The 19,526-nt window shown below is 38.1% G+C and overlaps 1 protein-coding gene across 1 annotated transcript in view; it reads left to right on the top strand.

Moving 5' to 3' along the window:
- The window catches only part of FAM20C (FAM20C golgi associated secretory pathway kinase), a 152,908-nt gene that overhangs the window by 117,241 nt on the left and 16,141 nt on the right, over positions 1-19,526 (top strand). Inside the window, exon 6 of the mRNA XM_063430380.1 lies at positions 5,557-5,737. Within this exon, the coding sequence (XP_063286450.1) occupies positions 5,557-5,737 (181 nt within the window). The remainder of the gene's footprint in view (positions 1-5,556; positions 5,738-19,526) is intronic.

Here is a 19,526-nt window from a genome sequence, read left to right on the forward strand (position 1 = left end):
CACTAACACACACACACACACTAACAATTAAATTATTATTATTATTAATAAAAATTTATTTAAACACCCCCCCCAGCCTCCTTACCTTTGGGGATGCTGGGGGGGTGTCTCTTCCTCCCTGGTGGTCCAGTGGCTGCTGGGCGAGCGGCACTGGCTGGCGGGCAAGCGGCGCTGGTAGGTGGCTGGCGAGGGAGCACTTCCTCTGAGCTTTCTGCTCAGCTCCCTCGCGTGCCTCAGAGTGAGGCTGGGAGCCAGAATATGAGCTCCCCTCCCCTTCTCCTGCAATGTCATTGAGGAGGCATTTCCTTCTTCGAACTGGTCCAATCCAATGCTCCTCATCAAGGAAGCTTGGATGCGCATGTGTGGTGAGCGTCGTGCACACATCCAAAATTTCACGTTGGAATGTATTACATTCTAAGGACTGCATCATAGCATCATTTTACTATGACATCCACTAGAGGTGAATTTAACCCTGCAATTCAAACATTGCAGTTTCTAAGAAATGGCAATATTTTAAATTGCCGGGTTAAAAGGACACGACAACTGCACCCAGACCACTTCATTGAGATGAAGTTGTCTGCGTAACTATAGTGTCAACCTACAAGTGGCTCTCCAGATAAATGTGTGCACGCCTTGTATGATAGTTCAAAAATCAAAATATGCAATGAATTATTAGCTCACTACTGATTGCACAATCTGACAATAATAAATTAGCAATTACCGTGCTAATCCAATAAAAAAAAAAGTAGGCATTTTAAAAAAATAAATAAAAAATTAACTGCTGTATCTAATGATTCTTGCAAAGTTCCATCAATAAGTAATCTGACAATGTGCTTAGTTGTGTTATTAAAATCAATTAGTTTACTTTCCATTCACATATATTTGTTAGTGTACGTTATAAAAAGATGCCAAATCAATGCACCATATTCATAAGTAACTAGTATGCCTGTTTGTAAATATAACCTTGTGTGTCTTTACGTAATTAAAATTATTCATAATGGCTAAATGTATTGGCCAATGGCCACAGTATGGTTGGGAATAGTCCGCATTGTCAACAAATTACTGATAAGACAGCCAGTTTTCTTGTTTTATAGCATCACAAAGTACATCTAAATGGAAATCTATAGAGCAGGATTGGAATTGTACATTCAGTCATGTGAACAGCTTAAATCTGCAAATTCTAGTTTATAAAAAAGAGGAATTTGAAAACTAAAGCTGTTGGTTTTTTACAGCGGGTACACTAGTATGGCCTGAATTTTATTGCTTGCCTTGTGATACATTTATGAGTTAATATATCTCCTTACTCCGCTGCAGTCTGTAATGCAGTTTTTTTAGTCAATAAAATGGATCATTTATCAAATACTATAGATACATTGGCTTACATGTCTCATTTCTCTGGATGAGAATATAAGGCTTGTTAAGCATACGTGGGAACTTTCATTTCAAAGTCCCTGGCTGTGTTCCCCGGAGAAGAGATCAAAAAGGAGATTTGCCAAAGGCTTGGTGATGAGAGAAAATGCAAAAATGGGCTAAGGGAGCAAGCAAATTTGGGATTTTAAAAGATTAAGCTATTTAGATACAATGTGAACTATGTAATATTGTGTCTGAATTGTTTAACCCCTTAAGGACACATGACATGTGTGACATGTCATGATTCCCTTTTATTCCAGAAGTTTGGTCCTTAAGGGGTTAAAGGAATATGAGGGCAAAAAAGCCGCTGCACCTACAGTATGTGCCTAAGCCTGTCCTCCCTACCTCCACCTGAATAATGAGGAATTCTGTATTATCTGTCGAAATATTTGAACGGCACAAGTGTATCCTTTAAGTTAACAGTCCGGTCATTAAGTGGCAGCATGCAGTACGTTGGGATTTCTCTGTTCTTTGGTGAACATGGAAACCCCAACAATTGTCTGGTTTTAATGAAGAACTTGATTAGATACTGTTAAACATTAGTCATGAACCAAATAAATAATTCAATTTTTTAGTGCTCCGAGTTAAGAAATACAGATTGGAATTTTCTAAATTTACACACAATTTTTTATCCCCAACTCGCAGCTTTTAGCTGTTTTACTCAAAAACAAAAAAGAGAAATGACTGATCACCAGTGTCACTGTGTGCTGACCTTCACTTAATTTTGCCCAAGTTAAATGGCCATGGAATTTCATGTGGACTTGGTTAACTGTAGTCCAAACTGTTACTGCTCGCTTCCCTTTGCCCAGAGATCTCACCCATATGGGGGGACAATATTGGAGTGGTTCACCCATTAGACATTTTTGGAGTCACAAACAAGATGTGATAGACCAAGATACACTCTGTTCCACTTCCCAGATGTAAGGTCACTTGCCAACTCTGGTTCACCCACATCAATTCAGCCGTGGCCTAAGCAGTTTGGACGCAGGACGTGTCCCTTTAACATCACAAGAAAAACATTACCACTAGTTTGTTGGTTTGCATCTGAGATGTCTTGGGTCTTCTTTTTTGTTTGTAAATAGAAATCTTTATCTCTCGTACCTGAAATTAATAACACTCATGTTAAAGGGACACTATAGTCACCTGAACAACTACAGCTTATTGTATTTGTTCTGGTGAGTAGAATCATTCCCTTCAGGTTTTTTGCAGTAAACACTTTCAGAGAAAATGCAGTGTTTACATTTCAGCCTAGTGATAACTCCACTGGCTACTCCTCGGATGGCTGCTAGAGGTGCTTCCTGGGGCAATGTTGCAGAGTAAGCAGCACTGTCATTCAGTGTCTCTGCCCTCTGCATGCAGACACTGAACCTTCCTCATAGTGATGCATTGATTCAATGCATCTCTATGAGTAGATGCTGATTGGCCAGGGCTGTGTTTGACGTGTGCTGGCTCTGCCTCTGATCTGCTTCCTTGCCAGTTTCAGCCAATCCTATGGGAAAGAATTGTGAATGGCTCAGACCACTACTTCTGATGATGTCAGTAGACAGCAGGCCGGTCAGAGGCAGAAAGGGGCATAGGCAGCAGCTGCAGACTTGAATACAAGTAAGATTGTACTATATTTAAGGGGCCAGGGGGCTAGATGGTAGTTTTAACACTATATGGTCAGGATTACATGTTTGTGTTCCTGACCCTATAGTGTTCATTTCAGTCACTTCCTTCCAATCACTTTATGTAGCGGCTCTATCACAGTAAAAGGAGGAATGAAGCGTGAGTGCATATGTAAGTATGCATACACTGCACATAGGGGAAAATACATAATATTTTAACCCACAACAAGCACTTTTGCCGTGTACAGCATATGGGCACTTCTGATTGGCATATCATCCAGCATGCAAGAACATTGGGATTGTACACCTCTTAATGGGCAGGCGCCTCTCCTTATATATAAATAAATAGAAAAGAAAAAAACATGTCTATTTCTGTGTAAAGAGAAGAAAATTTTACACAGACGTACCATCTTTAGCAGATATGTGAAAAAGAGATGGGCATGAGGGCAGAGTAGAGTGGTTTATGGGTGAACACGACAATATTATTTTGGCGGTCACTGGATATACTGGTCACTGGATATATATATATATATATTAGCTTGAGTGAATAAGTAGGAAGCTGTTCTTGGCTGATTTGAAATATATCATGCCAAAGGTTCTCAGTCTTATGCAATTTACTTTCCTCTGTTGACTGATAATACTTCTATCTGCGTGATAAAGTTTTATTTTCCTTTGAAATATGTCAATATTTGAATTTAATATGCAGTAATATACTGTACTACAGGGGAGAGGTCTCTCTATAAAATTGCATTTGGGGCTTGACTTATTATATAATTTCAAAGCATCAGCATTTTGATCAAGTTAGTGCTGGGTTGTGTTCGAGAGCATCCATTAATCTGTTTTATTAGGTTTCGTCTGTGTGCTATCTGCAACAAAAAGGAGAAAACTGCAAGTTTCCAGCCGAAATCTTGTGTGTCTGAGGATGAAATCATATAGTTAATGATAACTACTGACTGCCTATTAAAAGGCAATTAAACGCGTGGATGTTTTTTGCAGAGATCGAAGTAATGACTCGGTGAAATTTTATCATCTGTAGTCGGCCGCCAGAGGGAAAAACTGCAAAACTGTATTTGATATGCATTTATTTTTTTGTAGCATGAAACAGATACCTCTTGAATACTTTTCATGTAATTATATATGGCAAGATTTCAGGTTTTTTTTTTTTTATGATTTAGTATAGGCAAATATATTTCTGCAAATTGAACCCCGTTGCGGTACATTTATGTAAATATACCTCCTGCCCACTGAGCCAGCTGTTGATCAAGTTGCCTTTGTAAAAGACAAATCTCAGAAGCTGTGAAATTTCAATTGAATTTAAAATTTTTTTAATAGAATGATACTGTCTGCATGCAAAGTAAAAACAAAAATTGAAGATATAGGAGGAAAAAATTTATTTGGAGCAAATAATAAAAAAAAGAAACCCAAATAGTAGACTATACAGAGCTATGCAGGCCCTGGTATAAATTATAAAATAGAGGTTAGATTACGCAACTCAAAATAATTGTTTTCTTTAAATCTTATCACATATGTGAGAATGCATTTTTCAAATATGGTTTTAAACTTAGACAAAAGCATTCTGTTAATGCTGAATCATTGAGTGATCTCATCCTGTTTTCCGTCTTAGCCTTGTGAAACTTTGTATTTAATACCATTTGGTTTGTGTATTAAGCATGCATTCAATGTCTGACATAGTTATACATTTAATTTTGGTATGCAATGCTTATAAATAATACGCATACCTCGAAACTTTGTAGGGTAAAATGCAGTCAAAGAGAAGTTGGTTATCGTCAAACATTTTTCTTGACAGTCTGTTGAAATATAATGTTTTTACACCATTGTTATGTTGCATTTCTGCACTGCCTTACTTGGCCTTCAAAAAAAATAGTTGTAAAATAAAATATGATTAAAATTAAACGCATTTTGGGTATGTGGTTTGACTTGCACGTATTGCTCCTTTTTTATATATACATATAAATATAATGTGCTTTTGTTTTGTCTGCCAATTTTCTGAGCTGATATAAATATATTTTTGGGGATATATAGGATTTGTATATTTTAAACCATTGGAATTTTACCTTCTACTTGATTTCAAGGGTTCAATATTTGACATTTTAATAGAATTCTAAAAGTTCTATTTATCTGGGCTGTAAATTGGAATTGACAAACTGGGACTGGACATTGGTGGTTCCATCATAGTTCATCATAGTTCACCGTCAGCTTTGTCTTAGCCTCTCCTCCTGATTGGTTGCTCTCTCTCTAAATGTATTATATATAGGTTTAGAAAATACTTTACTCGAGATATATACTACGTGACCTAATTCTAATTCATTCTAATTCATTCTGAAGTAAGCAGAAAGACATAAATGATGATATTTAATCTTAAAAAGTCTTGACATTATATTGCATTCCAGCGGAAAGTGCTGGCTATGTGTTCTGTCATCTATTGATTGGTGTATTTTACTTTTGTTTTTATCTGTCAGATCCCTTTCTTGTCCATGTTTCCTGTTTGTGTTAAAGATGTTTTCTGATTCTGTTACAGCAAACAACATCTGTTTTTATGGGGAATGTTCATACTACTGCTCAACAGAACATGCGCTTTGCGGGAAGCCGGACCAGATAGAAGGTTCCTTAGCAGCTTTCCTACCCGACTTGTCTCTAGCTAAAAGGAAGACTTGGAGGAATCCATGGAGACGATCCTACCATAAACGCAAAAAAGCAGAGTAAGAACATGTTACTGTGTGTGTTAAAGAAATGCATTTCTATGTATGCATGCAGAAAGTTTTGCCCAATGCTATATTTGGCCATTATATTATATGTATATATATATATGTAAGTATGCCAATACAGATATATTGGTGGTTTTGTGTTCGTATGTGTGTGTGTGTTTTTTATGTCTGTGTGTGTGTGTTGGCTGTATGAACCTCTGGGTTCTTTAGAAACACAAATTGAGCTCTTTCAAATTATTGTCTACTAAATGATATCCTACAACAATTTTCATTAGCTACTAGCCATTTATGATGACCAACCTGTTCTTTCGGGAAACCTTAATTTACCATTCTGAAATATATCTTTAATCTAGATTAATGTAAACTTGTGTAATTAATGTAAAAATGTAGGTCTTTGAAATATAATATTCTAATAAGAACAACTGTAAAGTGGGCTCTTCAAATCATTGTACATTAAGAAGTAATGATATCCAATTTTTTGGGGGAGTAAAACATAATCACAGTGGGGGTTATTTGTTACAGTTCAGTGGTCAAAATCTAGAGGTAAGTTATTAAATGTACCATTCTCAGAATAGCTCAAACACATTCCTCATTTGCCAAACTGGATCTTCTCTGAAATGGTTGAAATTGGAGATGTAACCAAGTATTTTGGGAAATACTGGGAAAGAAAAAGCCGAAACAATTCCTGTATTACAATAAGTAGGCCTACTGTCTGCGTTTAAATATATTGATATTTATAAACATATTGAACAAATAATTTTGACTTTTATCTCTATGATTTCATTTATATTGGTTGCTTCCTGCTAAGTGGGCATGACTTCAAGAGATAGAAAGCCCTTTCTACTGAATTATTTATAACCACAGACAGGAAGTTACACTCATTAGAACATGGTGTAGTTTGCCTAAATTCAAATAATAAATAGATGATGTACTCATGACCCCTGTAGTCTGCATATGGTGTATCAGTAATTATTATAGCATCAGTCTGGATACTCTGGCAAGTCTTGATGTAAACAAGTTGCAACATTCACTACAAGTTATGTCACAAAGCTTCAAATTTGTTAATTACTTAAAGGGATACTATATTAACCAAAACAACTAGCTTAATGAAGCAGTTTGGGTGTATATATCATGCCTGTACTGTCTCACTGCTCAATTCTCTGCCATTTAGGAGTTAAATTACTGTGTTTATGCAGCCCTAGTCACACCTCCCTGCACGTGGCTTACACAGTCTTCCTAAACACTTCCTGTTAAGAGACTTCTAATGTTTATACTTCCTTTATTGCAAATTCTGTTTAATATAGAATTTCTTATCTCCTGCTCTGCTAATAGCTTGCTAGACCCTACAGGAGCCTCCTATATGTAATTAAAGTTCAATTTACAGAGCAGGAGATAAAAACTTTTAGCGTAAGTAACATCTGATTGAAAATTAGAAAAAAATGTTTTTATGCATATATAGTCAGTCACAGCCAGGGTGGGTGTGGCTAGGGCTGCATACACAAAAACAAAAGTGATTTAACTCCTAAATGGCAGTGAATTGAGCAGTGAGACTAAAACGGCTTTATTAGGCTAACGTTATTTTGTTGAATTGTGTACCTTTATGTTCATAGGTAACTTTTTATATGGTTTAGGACCAACACTGCCTTGGTCCTCGCTCATCACTTTTCTCGGCCAAACGATGGTGCACAAGCAGCATTGCAATTGAGGAATATTCATAGAAAAAAGCAAGTACCAGTGACATGATATATGAACTAAAATGTAAACTGATTAAAAAAAAACACGTTACTTTGGTGGTTTTTTTTTTATCAAACCATGGACCATGAGCTTATGAACTGCATTTGAGCAAACTATTGGAAATACCATGTGACTTTATGGAGGTAGGGCAAATCAAGGCTACCTATAGCTATGGATGCTAAATGTTGTTATAATAATCTTAATAATGTATTTATAATGCTGGTTGTTGTTTGGCAGACACATTAGAACTTCAATAAGAATGCTTTTGTATTGTAACAACCCATGCGCAATAAAGATTTTTGTCATTGAGACTTTATACATAGGCTTGATTTCAGAAGGTCAGTTGTTCACATTCTAAAACTAAAGATATTTAAGTTGAATATTTATTTTAACATTCTAAATAAGTTTTGGAGCTTTAATTGTGATCTGTGCATCTGGCTCTGGGATCCCAACTCAGCACACCCACTGGTCAAAGTGGAACCTAAATATACAGCAAGCAAATATATGAGAAAAAAATGCTGATGTAAATGTCAGTGAACAGCATATGGAAATGCATTAAATTAACTTTCCATACTAATGCAACCCGTTGGGGTTTACTGTGAATGATTGACAAGGTAATTTAAAATGTTAAGCCAATGGAGTCCCAAAAAACCCAAATCAGCTATTTTTCCGGGTCAGCTATTTTTGCAACCCCCTTACCAATTTCCTGAATCCCTACTTTAATGAATTCATCTCACTTGTATTGTATAACATAATAATTCCAAAATAAAAATGACATCCAGAAAATTGTGAGATCAGAGAGAGTGGGTTTTAAACAAACATCATCACAAATTAAATTCTCACTAAAATCCCTCTGTACATAGAGCTTGATCTGCTATTACGGTAACTGATACGTCCCCATGTCGATTAAATGAATGCATATAGCATTTATGTGGTTTCTATATGGACATGTTCAAGAAGATTAGAGTTTGCTTGCCAGAGGATGAACCTATTGCATTTCAGACCTGAATTCTGCTTAATTTGTCATTCTTGGCAGCTGTGTGTGGATAAGATTTTAGAAGACTAATCCTTTCAGATCTTGTTAGAATGGCAGGCCCAGATAGTGTGCTGTGGGGTGTCAGGCCTGGTGTGTCATCTATTTATTTGCTTTTGCTAAAACCCCTTGCTGCAGCCATCCTAATTGTATCACATCAGAGATGTATTCACTAAACAGTGTATCATGGTGAATGCTTTGTAGAACATTGTCCAGCTCTCATATAGTCAAGGCTCGGCTATTTAAGTCTGAATCCTGCAATTTATGATTCACTGTTGAATAAATAAACCCCGTTCTGTATTTTTCATGTGCAGGGATAAACTGCACATCAGCATCTCCAGTCTTCTTCATTTCTTTATCGATTCTTGTTCATATAAAGAATACATCTTTATTTCCATTCTGCCTCTCCCTTAATAGATTGGGCATACATCCTGAGATTGTGTGGTCCGTAAAGTGATGTGAGGTCAGGTCCACAATAGAATGTGTTCATAGCAGGCGTGTCCATCTATGCATGCGCAGCCCTGAAATCCCTGCCAACCAGCCTGCCTATCTTTAGAACTACTCTAATTGGTTTGAAGTGGTCATGGTGCCTGGATTCTGTACGTGCAGTGTTTCACATTGAAACAGAAAACATAGGGAGATATGGAGATTAACTCCACCTCCGACAGCAACATAGGGGCATCTTTAGAATTAGAGTTCCGGAAGGCCTACTATAATTCAGTTCTCATGTGTGATAGTGCAACTTCTTGCCTTAGTTAACCCTCCACAATTAACTATGAGAAGGGAATGGGTCTCTTGGGGTTTGGTTTCTATAGGAGGAGATGTATGTATTTGCCAGCTGTACAAATCTCTCTTCCTTGGGTGCAGGTGCACGCCTTAACCCCTTAAGGACCAAACTTCTGGAATAAAATGGAATCATGACGTGTCAGACATGTCATGTGTCCTTAAGGGGTTAAGGAGATAAGGAAAAAAAAATGTTCCTCCACTCTAAAAATACTACATTTTAAATAATAAACACAGACATACAATATGCCTGGATATTATGTATCTGGATACATAGTCAGGTATACAGCAACAGCAAAAATATCTGGCATCATATTAAGTAATGGAAGTTATGTCTGGCTTAGTTTATTAAAAGCCTGATACAGTCAGAGTTGTTATTGTATCACATGATGCCATTAACACTATTAGTCAGACATACACTGGGTCACACACAAAGAGGTTGTTGAAGAGGCAAATACACAGCACCGACCCTACCAATCTCTCTGCAGCACAGCAATATTGATGCATGTATGGGCCTTGCACTTGGGGTAGAAAAACTGACCGACAGAGGTCTTCCAAAAATGCAGGCATGTGTAGAGGCAACCGTACAAGGCATTCAACCAAAAAACGTGGCGGTACCCATAGAGTAAAAAACACTGACATAGACAAAGAATGCTGCACTTATTTCCTTTGCCTCATGCTCACGCAACTGTATGCAAACGCAAGGCTGGCTGTAATGCTTACAAATATCACTGCCTTAATTAGATGTCAAGTAAAAATAACTCTAGAGGGGATGCGATGCTCAGGAGAATTCTTCCATGCATTAGTCATTATGCATCCAAGTAAATAAAGCAGATGGATTATAAGTGAATGAAATTGCAGAATGTATCCACATGTATGAGTGTATATATGTATATTTCTGTAGTTGTATGTATAAAAGTGTGTGTGTGTGTGTGCGTGTGTGTGTGTGTGTGTGTGCGTGTGTGTGTGTTTGTGTGTGTGTGTTTCAGAGGTAGTATTTGTGGATCAGACCAATAACAATATAATAAATTCTACTGTGAATTTGCAAAAAGTACAAATAAAAAGCAAAATTAAAAACATGATTTGTCCTTTAAATATGTACATTAGTACATCAATACCTTATTTATTGTCATTGCACTAATTGCATCACAAAACTCTTTAATTAAAAAACATGAATGAATTCACCTTCATCACTCAGTGCTAACAGGCTTGTCTCCTGTGAAATTCTAGAAGATAATCCGCCTTTGGAATCTCAGATTCTGATGCGCTGCTTTCATTACAGTTTAAAAAAAAAAAGTAAAAATAAGTAAATGTCATCTGTGGTTTAAAAAACATACCCTAGACTGCTGTAGACCCATATTTTGCTGTAGAATAGGTACTTGGTCAGGCCATGGAAAGTAATGAACTCCATGGTGGTGTTTTGAAACTGCTCTTGAATTTGTTTTGCATATGAGAACATCATAAAGGAACTGTGTTTGCACCAAAGAGTGCGCTTGTTATTATAAAATAGATGTGCATTAATTGGCCATTGTTCAGCCATGCAGAGCATTATTTAGTCCTGATGACTATCCTGAGACTCCGTAGCGGAACTAATGCAGAGAGGGCCCTGGTGCAAGAATGTTTTTTGGCCCCCCTCTAGTGCAAGAGTGACCAAAAGGAAGATCCCCATTAGTTGTACAACTCCAACAAAGCTATGCCAGCTGGGAATTTTACATGTGCCCAGGGCCGGACTGGGAACTAAAATCAGCCCTGGAAAAAAATTCTATACCAGCCCAATAATGCGTCGCGCCAGCATAGTGTGCTGATATAGAGGGTGAAAAAATAACTTAAAATTGAAAACTCTTACTCCAACGAAGGAACGCATATAGGGCTTCAAAATAAACAAAAGAGCGCCTTTATTTTAAGCAGACGTACATTTGCATGTAATCAATGTTTCAGTACAACTACTTTGGCCTATTAAGGACATTTTAGTAATGGTACTGAAATGCTGAATGTCTGCAGTTGCACAACTAAAAAAATGAAGTGATCTGGTTAATTTTGAAGTTCTATGGATGTGATCTTCACTTTGAATATGTTATTGTGCATGAGTATGCAACTAGCAACAAGACAGGGCCAATACGTGCTCATTACACACACACACACCATTTATGTGTGTATTATGCATATATAAATGTATATTACTATATGTGTAAATATTATAGGCATAATTATATGTTACTAATACACACATCAATATACATGCATATATATATATATATATATATATATATATATATATATATATATATATACACATATATATATATATATAGATATAGATATGTGTGTGTATTTCTGTCAGGATCACATAAATTTACGTCTATTACCTTTACCTTGTTTAGTGTATCTTGTCTCCTTTTTTTTCCTCTTACAGCAACCCTTGTGCATCTTTTACTTCATCCCAGTCCCTGTGTGCTTCTTTTTACCCTTCTCCAGCCTCTGTATTTCTCTTTCCCCCAGCCCCTTTTGTGTTGTTCTTAGCCCCAGCCACTTTGTCTCTTTCTCCCCTTCCAAATCTCATCTGTGTGTCTCTTTCTAACTCCAGACTCTGTGTGCCTCTTTCTCTTCTCCCAGCCACTCTCTATCTCTTTTTCCCCAGCCCAGCGTTGCCTCCCACAAATCTTGTGTCACTTTGTTCACCTTCCCTACTGTATGTCTCTTTGTCCCCCCCAACAAACCTTCAGTGTGTCTCTCTTCCCCATCTCCTCCCTGTGTCTCTCTCTTACCCATCTGTCTCTGTGTCCCCCTTCTCCTTTGTCTCTCTAATACCCCTCTCTTTGTCCACCCAACCCCTATGTCTCTCTATTACCCCTCTGTCTCTATTACCCCTCTTTGTCCCCCCATCCCCTATCTCTCTATTACCCCTCTGTCTCTTTGTCCCCCCCCCAACCTGGTGTCTTTCTATTACCCCTCAGTCTCTGCCCCCCCCTTCCCCAGTGTTTCTATTACCCCTCTATTTGTCTCCCCCCTTCCCCTCTATTTGTCTCCCCCCTTCCCCTCTATTTGCCCCCCCTCCCCCTCTATTTGTCCCCCCCTTCCCCTCTATTATTTGCCCCCCTTCCCCTCTATTTGTCCCCCCTTCCCTTCTATTTTTCCCATCCTTCCCATCTTTTTGACCCCCCTTCCCCTCTATTTGTCTCCCCCCCTTCCCCTCTATTCCCCCCCTTCCCCTCTATTTGTCTCCCCCCTTCCCCTCGATTTGTCTCCCCCTTCCCCTCTATTTGCCCCCCCTTCCCCTCTATTTGTCTCCCCCCCTTTCCCTCTATTTGCCCGCCTTCCCTTCTATTTGTCTCTCCCCCTCCCCCTCTATTTGCCTCCCCCATCCCCTCTATTTGTCTCCCCCCCTATTTGCCTCCCCCTTCCCCTCTATTTGCCCCCTCCTTCCCCTCTATTTGTCCCCCCTTCCCCTCTATTTGCCTCCCCCCTTCCCCTCTACTTGTCTCCCCCCTTCCCCTCTATTTGCCCCCCTCCCCTCTATTTGTCTCCACCATACCCCTCTATTTGTCTCCCCCCTTCCCCTCTATTTGTCTCTCTCCCTTCCCCTCTATTTGTCCCCCCCATTCCCCTCTATTTGCCCCCCCCCCCTTCCGTGTCCCTTCTGACCTTTTTACAGGAGGACTGAGGGAGGGAGCGGAGCTAACTACCATGCTCCCTCGCGGTTCCCATAATTCCCAGCATCTACACATCATAGAGTAATCCCTATTCTAGGTCCCCCCTTTTAGTATTTAGGGCCCCCACCCGCTGTTCAGGGGTGGGGGCCAGGGGGAGGACCTTAGGTCCCCCCCTTATTAGTATTTACTGCCCCCACCCTCCGCTCAGGGGTGGGGGCCAGGGGGAGGACATTAGGCCCCCCCCTTATTCCAATTCAGGGCCCCCACCAGCTGCTCAGGGGTGGGGGCCAGGGATGAGGCCATTAGGTCCCCCCCCTATTAGTATTTACGGCCCCCACCCACCGCTCTGGGGTGGGGTCCAGGGGTGGAGGACAATAGGTCCCCCCCCATCATTTTACATTAGGGCCCCCACCCGCCGGGGCCTATTTTTTTTTGTTTTTTAAAACAGTGAGCAGCCACAGGCTGCTCACTGTTTACTAGACATGCCCCTACTCGCGGTAGGGCTTTTTGGGGTGCTGTCCTTACAGCAGAGATCAGATGAGTCATTCAGGACTGTAGTGGACACTGTATACTACCTAGCTATCAATTTCCCTATCAAATCAGCAGCAGCTACACTGTCCCTACTCTCACTAAGAATGCAGCTTCACAATGAATGTAAAATTGATGCTGTCCAGGAGGTGGGAGGGTCTGGGAAGGAGGGTCTGCTGCTGATTGGCTGGAATGTGTCTGCTGACTGTGAGGTACAGGGTCAAAGTTTCCTCAATGATGACGAATAAGGGGCGGACCGAACATCGCATATGTTCGCCGTCCGTGGCGAACGCGAACAAGCGATGTTCGCCAGGAACTATTCGCCAGCGAACCGTTTGGGACATCACTAATGTTCAATGTACATACATACATACATACACTGCCATATACATACATACTTATATATATATATATCTCCACGTGGGTCCAGCACTCACTCTCACGGTCTTGTGTTTGCCTGGGTGTTTACTTCAGCCAAAATATATAATCCATGGAAAGTGCACTTTATATATATTCACACACAGATACATATAAATACACCTACACATATGCACACATTTATATACACAACGACCCATACACACACCTGGACACATGCACACCGATATACACACACACACACACACACAGATGCACACCCTGACACACAGATACATGCACCCTGACACATGCAAACACTGACATATGCACACACACTGACACAGAAACACTGACGTATACACACACAGATGTATACCCTAACACACAGATGCACACCCTGTTGCCATCTTCATGATCTCATTCAGTCCAATGCTTCTCGTAGATGAATGAGATTTGCATGCACAGCCACAAACCACTCCTCTTATCAAATATTGCTATGAGCAGCATGAAGACAGCCACTAGAGGTGTATTTAACACTTCAATGTAAACATTGCTGTTTCTACAAATTGGAAATGTTTTACATTCAAGGATTACAATGACAGGACCACTGCACCCAGACTACTTCATTGGCCCTCTAGTTCAGTCATGGCTAACCTTGACACCATACATTGTTTCTGGACTACATTGCCCATGATGCTCAGCTAGCTTCTAGAGTCTAAAAGCTAGCTCAGCATCATGGGAAATGTAGTCCAGAAACAATGTATGGTGTCAAGGTTAGCCATCACTGCTCTAGTTCTTGTTTTTAACAATTCCCATTTTTCTTTGTCAAAGAATTATGGGAAATAGAACCAACAACATCTGGGGGAACGAGAATCTCGACCAACATCCCGGATCTTCACAGATGCCAGAATATGCATTACGTAGACCAACCAAATGGGCAAGATCCTGAATACTTGCCAGATCTCTGAGTTCTCATACGTTCCCATGGTTGAGTGCATGATATACATAGCCTAAGTGGAGTCTGCCAATATAGAAAGCAGTATAAGGCCTGCCAAGTATTATATTGTACATTCGCTATGAAAAGATATGTAAAATAAACCCCACATATAGTACATGTTGATGTATTAAAAAGCTAAAAAAAAGAGGAATAATTCATATTAGTCTTGCATTGTTGGCTGACAAAAATGCAGCTCTGAAAACCAATCCCACTTCCTAACAAAGGCTCATACTGTCAGAATTAATGAGTGGAATCTATCTGAAAGGCGCCTATTATTTTGGAGGATTGGAAAAAAAAATAGTGTTTGCTCGTTGTGCAATGAGTTCTACACATTTAAAATTTAAAAATACATTTCTTAGACTACTTACAAAGCATTCTGGAAAATGAATGTGTCATATGAAAAATCAGGTGTCTTCCTTTCGGCCTTTACACTCAGCTTCTAAATTTTTAGGCATATATGCAACATAAGCCTTTGTGCACTGAATGTTTTGCTCATAATAAAGAAACTTCACACAGGGGGTTTGTAGAACTATATGGAAAAAACATGTATACTCCCGCAGCTGATGGATTTGCTATTCTGAATAATATGCAGAATATCTCATTATCCAAAAGCTGGTTACAGAATCATTTTAAGACCTAATTCATTGAATGCATTCACATGATTGCAGTATACATTGTTTCTTATTTTTACAGTCTCCCACTGAATATTTTTAATTGTCATAAAAAGATGTAGATTATATTAAAAATGTTTTGTGTTTTTTTATTTTTATTTTATATATATATATATATATATATATATATATATATATAGTATAATGTTTTGCTTTATAAAGTATGCTTGCATCTGGTAGCTATATAACAGTACATTTATTTCACGAAAAACAACAAAACACCAATAATTGGTCATTTTCAGCATGTGCCCTTTTCTCCTCGTTAAACTCAAATCAGCCTGGCTCCTAAATGCTTATAATATATCAGAAGACAGAGTGGAAGACACTTTAATAATGCATGTTTTCACTGGCTAACATTATTTATAAGGAAAAAGCTGTCACCTATTAATATATGTAAGCTTGCTGGAGCAGGTCCCACTACATCTAGTATGCGTGTATCAAACATGTCATGTTGAATTTATTTGCATGTCTCGTCCTCTTACTGTACCACTCCACACAATGTGTTGGTGCTTTATGGATGACGATAGGAATACAGTATCACATGCATTTAAACACCCAAACACCATCTATAATGTACTTTATTTTTTTTCATCAGAGCTTAAACACACAAATGTGACAGAAACTCATTCCCCGAATGTTCATCCAGCCGTGAGAATCGGCATATTTGCATATCACATTTGTTAAGGAATGATCAAATCTAAATCAGATCAATTACTTCCAAACGTTTACTGCAATCCAACCTGGCATTAACAAACATAGGTTAAAAGTTCATTCAATGTGTATTAGATTTATCCATTTTAAAACTGCTCTGACTAACCTTAAGCGATTACTGACCTTCCACGCTTGAAACCAGGAGATGGAGACGGTGGGTAGTGGAGATTGGTTTTAGCATTATGGACGTTGCGTTATGATAACATGCTGCCCTACAGCTACAGGATTTTCTGACGGTATATAAATAATAAAATAATAATAGTAACATGCTGCCCTGCAAGACAGCCAATCAGAGCTGCCCATTTGATGACCACTGCTGATGTGCCCATGCATGGGTTTAAATCCCTAGTGCAGCCGGAGAGATGAGTTTGAACATGCACTTGTGCAGTTCTTTGCCACATTTCTCCTGACACCGGATGACAAAGCTACTTTGTTGATTGATTGCGTGGATCAATTGCAGATTTGTTTACTACATCATATAGTGTGATCTCAAATATTTATTTCCCAATCTGGTAACATCTCTATACCATTTGCCTCATAAAGTGAAATGGATATAACTGCACTAATCAAAGGTCATAAGAATGAAACAATGGAGTCCTGCCTCTAAAAATGTTTTATACATTATCTGCCACCAAGACATTATCAGCAGATCCTTAAAGTCCTGGAAGTTGCGAGGTGGGGCCTCCACAGATTCCAATGGAATATTGGTTACTACAACGAGTCTCGACGATCTTTTGCGGATAAATCCATCCTTGCACCTGTCATGGCTTCTAAAAAGAATGTTGATAACAAATATACCATGTTAGAAAAGATGATTCATTACATGAATTTGCTCAACTTTGATAAAAAGAGTTCATTATAATACCAATTAAACTGTAAATTGTCTTTAAATAATTAACAGCAATTAATGTAAAATTGATGACCTTTGATTTCTGTGTGGATTAGAGTTCTTAAGCTCAGATCTTTAGTAATGTATTCAATCAGTAATACAGCAATAACCAGAAAATTATTATTTAACATTTCTATTATATTTCATAATCTAAAAAAAAATGTTAATATTGCATTCTCACTTTTAATGAAGGTACCCAAGGTATTGCAAGTGGGGTATGTCCAGTCTTTTTTAGTAGCCACTTAGTCACAAACACTGGCCAAAGTTAGCTTTCATATTTGTTTTTGTGTGAAAAAAGAAAAAAAACTAATATTTGGCCAGTGTTTGTGATTACTAAAAAAGACTGGACATACCCCACCTGCAATACCTTGGGTTGCTTAATTTTGCAAATGGTATGCCATCATGGGGGTAATTCTCATTCCCGGGCAGGATTACCAAACTGGCAAATTTTGTGTTAGTGTTTCAAAACATCAAAACAGTAAAACGTATTACAACAATAATATCGTCAGTTAAAGTGCAGTTTGTGTGTGAAAAATGCAAAAAACTTCACATTTACTGAATATAGCATAATTGTACTACAATTTACGATTAATATTTGTGTTCAGCAAAGTCTCCTGAGTAAAACAGTACCCCCCATGTGCAGGTTTTATGGTGTCTTGGAAAGTTGAAGGGTTAAATATAATGCTTGCGAATGAAGTTCTCTGCACTTTCTGCCTGGGTTGTCAGGCATGTCAATCAAATTTTAATTAATAAAATCACATAATTATGTTAAACGATTACTTAAATATACACGTAGAATTTTAATATAAATATATATGTATTTAAATTCTACATGTATACTTATGTAATCATTTATGTAATTATATATATTTATCTTTTTATATGTGGTTATTTGAATTTTATATATAGATAGATATATAAAGAATGTCATTCTAAGTGTATTTTGTTACCAATATATATAAATATATTAATAACAAAATATAGTTAGAATGAAATTACATATGTTTATATAATTTCATTTCTTTTTTAATTTTTTATTTATTTTATTATTTTATTCATTATTGTAATTATACGTATATGCTGTATATAAATATAAAATATATGTATTATATATATGTATCTTATATATATGTAACTTTAAGAGCGATCACATGGCCCCCGGGGGCCTGATTTGCTGGGCAAGGGCTGCCTGGGTGTATCACGGTGGAGGTAAGTACCGCGGAGCTCCTGGGGGCTTAAGCCATTATGGCGTTCTTTGCCGCCGCAACGGCTTTAAAGCCCATTATAATGGGGAAGGCATAGAATGTCGTAATGGCGTTAAGGGGTCCAGGAAAGGTACATTCAGATTGCTCTGGTTTTCAAGTGTGTCCTGGGGATGTTACCTTAGCTCAACATTCAGGGGTAGTTACTATTACCCAATTTAATGGTGATCATTTTATCTACCTCGGAAGGATGAAGGACTGAGTCAACCCTGCCGGGATTTGAACCTGTGAACAGGGTTGAACATATTCCTCTGATGATGCATAGGACTGTATATTAAAACAGTATATATCAGTTTTAACATATTGGCTTATAGCTGGTCACTTGGTAGTTCTGTGTGTTTATTTGTGCTGGTTAATGAAGCAGTAAAGTCAAGCAAGACTATTCTGTAACATTTCCTTCATTCTCAATCTGAAATGTAATGTATTTACTAAACGTTTCCTTAGCACTAAAGTGCATATGAAACCAGACTGGTATGGTTCAGAAAGATTCTGACGAATATTTCAGAAGGTTAGATACATATGGGTGTCTAAATAAAGATAAGGCAAGGTATATACCCTGTTTAACCCCTTAAGGACCAAACTTCTGGAATAAAAGGGAATCATGACATGTCACACACGCCATGTGTCCTTAAGGGGTTAAACTTAATGGGTCTGTGCATATATTGGACACTCCTGGAGGTCAAAGGTACACTCTAGCTACCATAACCACTTCATCTCATTAAAGTTTATGATGCCTAAAGTTCTACCATTCAGTGCTAAGCTAATTTCCAATGGATTCTAGCCTCAATGTGGCATTGCATCTCTACCTATCATTAACGTATTTCTGAGCATTCATTTCTTGTTCTTTTCACACTTTTGCTCTACAGTTGCGAACTTTTGTTCTTTTAATCTCTTACAATTTTTTGTTTACTTACAGTTTGTTTGTTTTTAAAGCTCCTGTTTATTTTTTATGTTTTTTTTCTGTGATATGCTCATTATTGTATATGTTGCTATTAGATGGCAAGGTTCCTATTCCTTATGTGTCCGTGCATTTGCAATATTATATATTATATAATGTTTTTATATACGTCATCTTACTTGTAACCATTTTCTGTTGTAAAGAGTCTGTGGAAATGCTGACCCTTGAAAAAAATGATACAATAAATTATTACTGCCTATCTTTATT

The sequence above is a fragment of the Pelobates fuscus genome, chromosome 8 (genome assembly GCF_036172605.1).
Source record: "Pelobates fuscus isolate aPelFus1 chromosome 8, aPelFus1.pri, whole genome shotgun sequence".
Classification (NCBI taxonomy): Eukaryota; Metazoa; Chordata; class Amphibia; order Anura; family Pelobatidae; genus Pelobates; species Pelobates fuscus.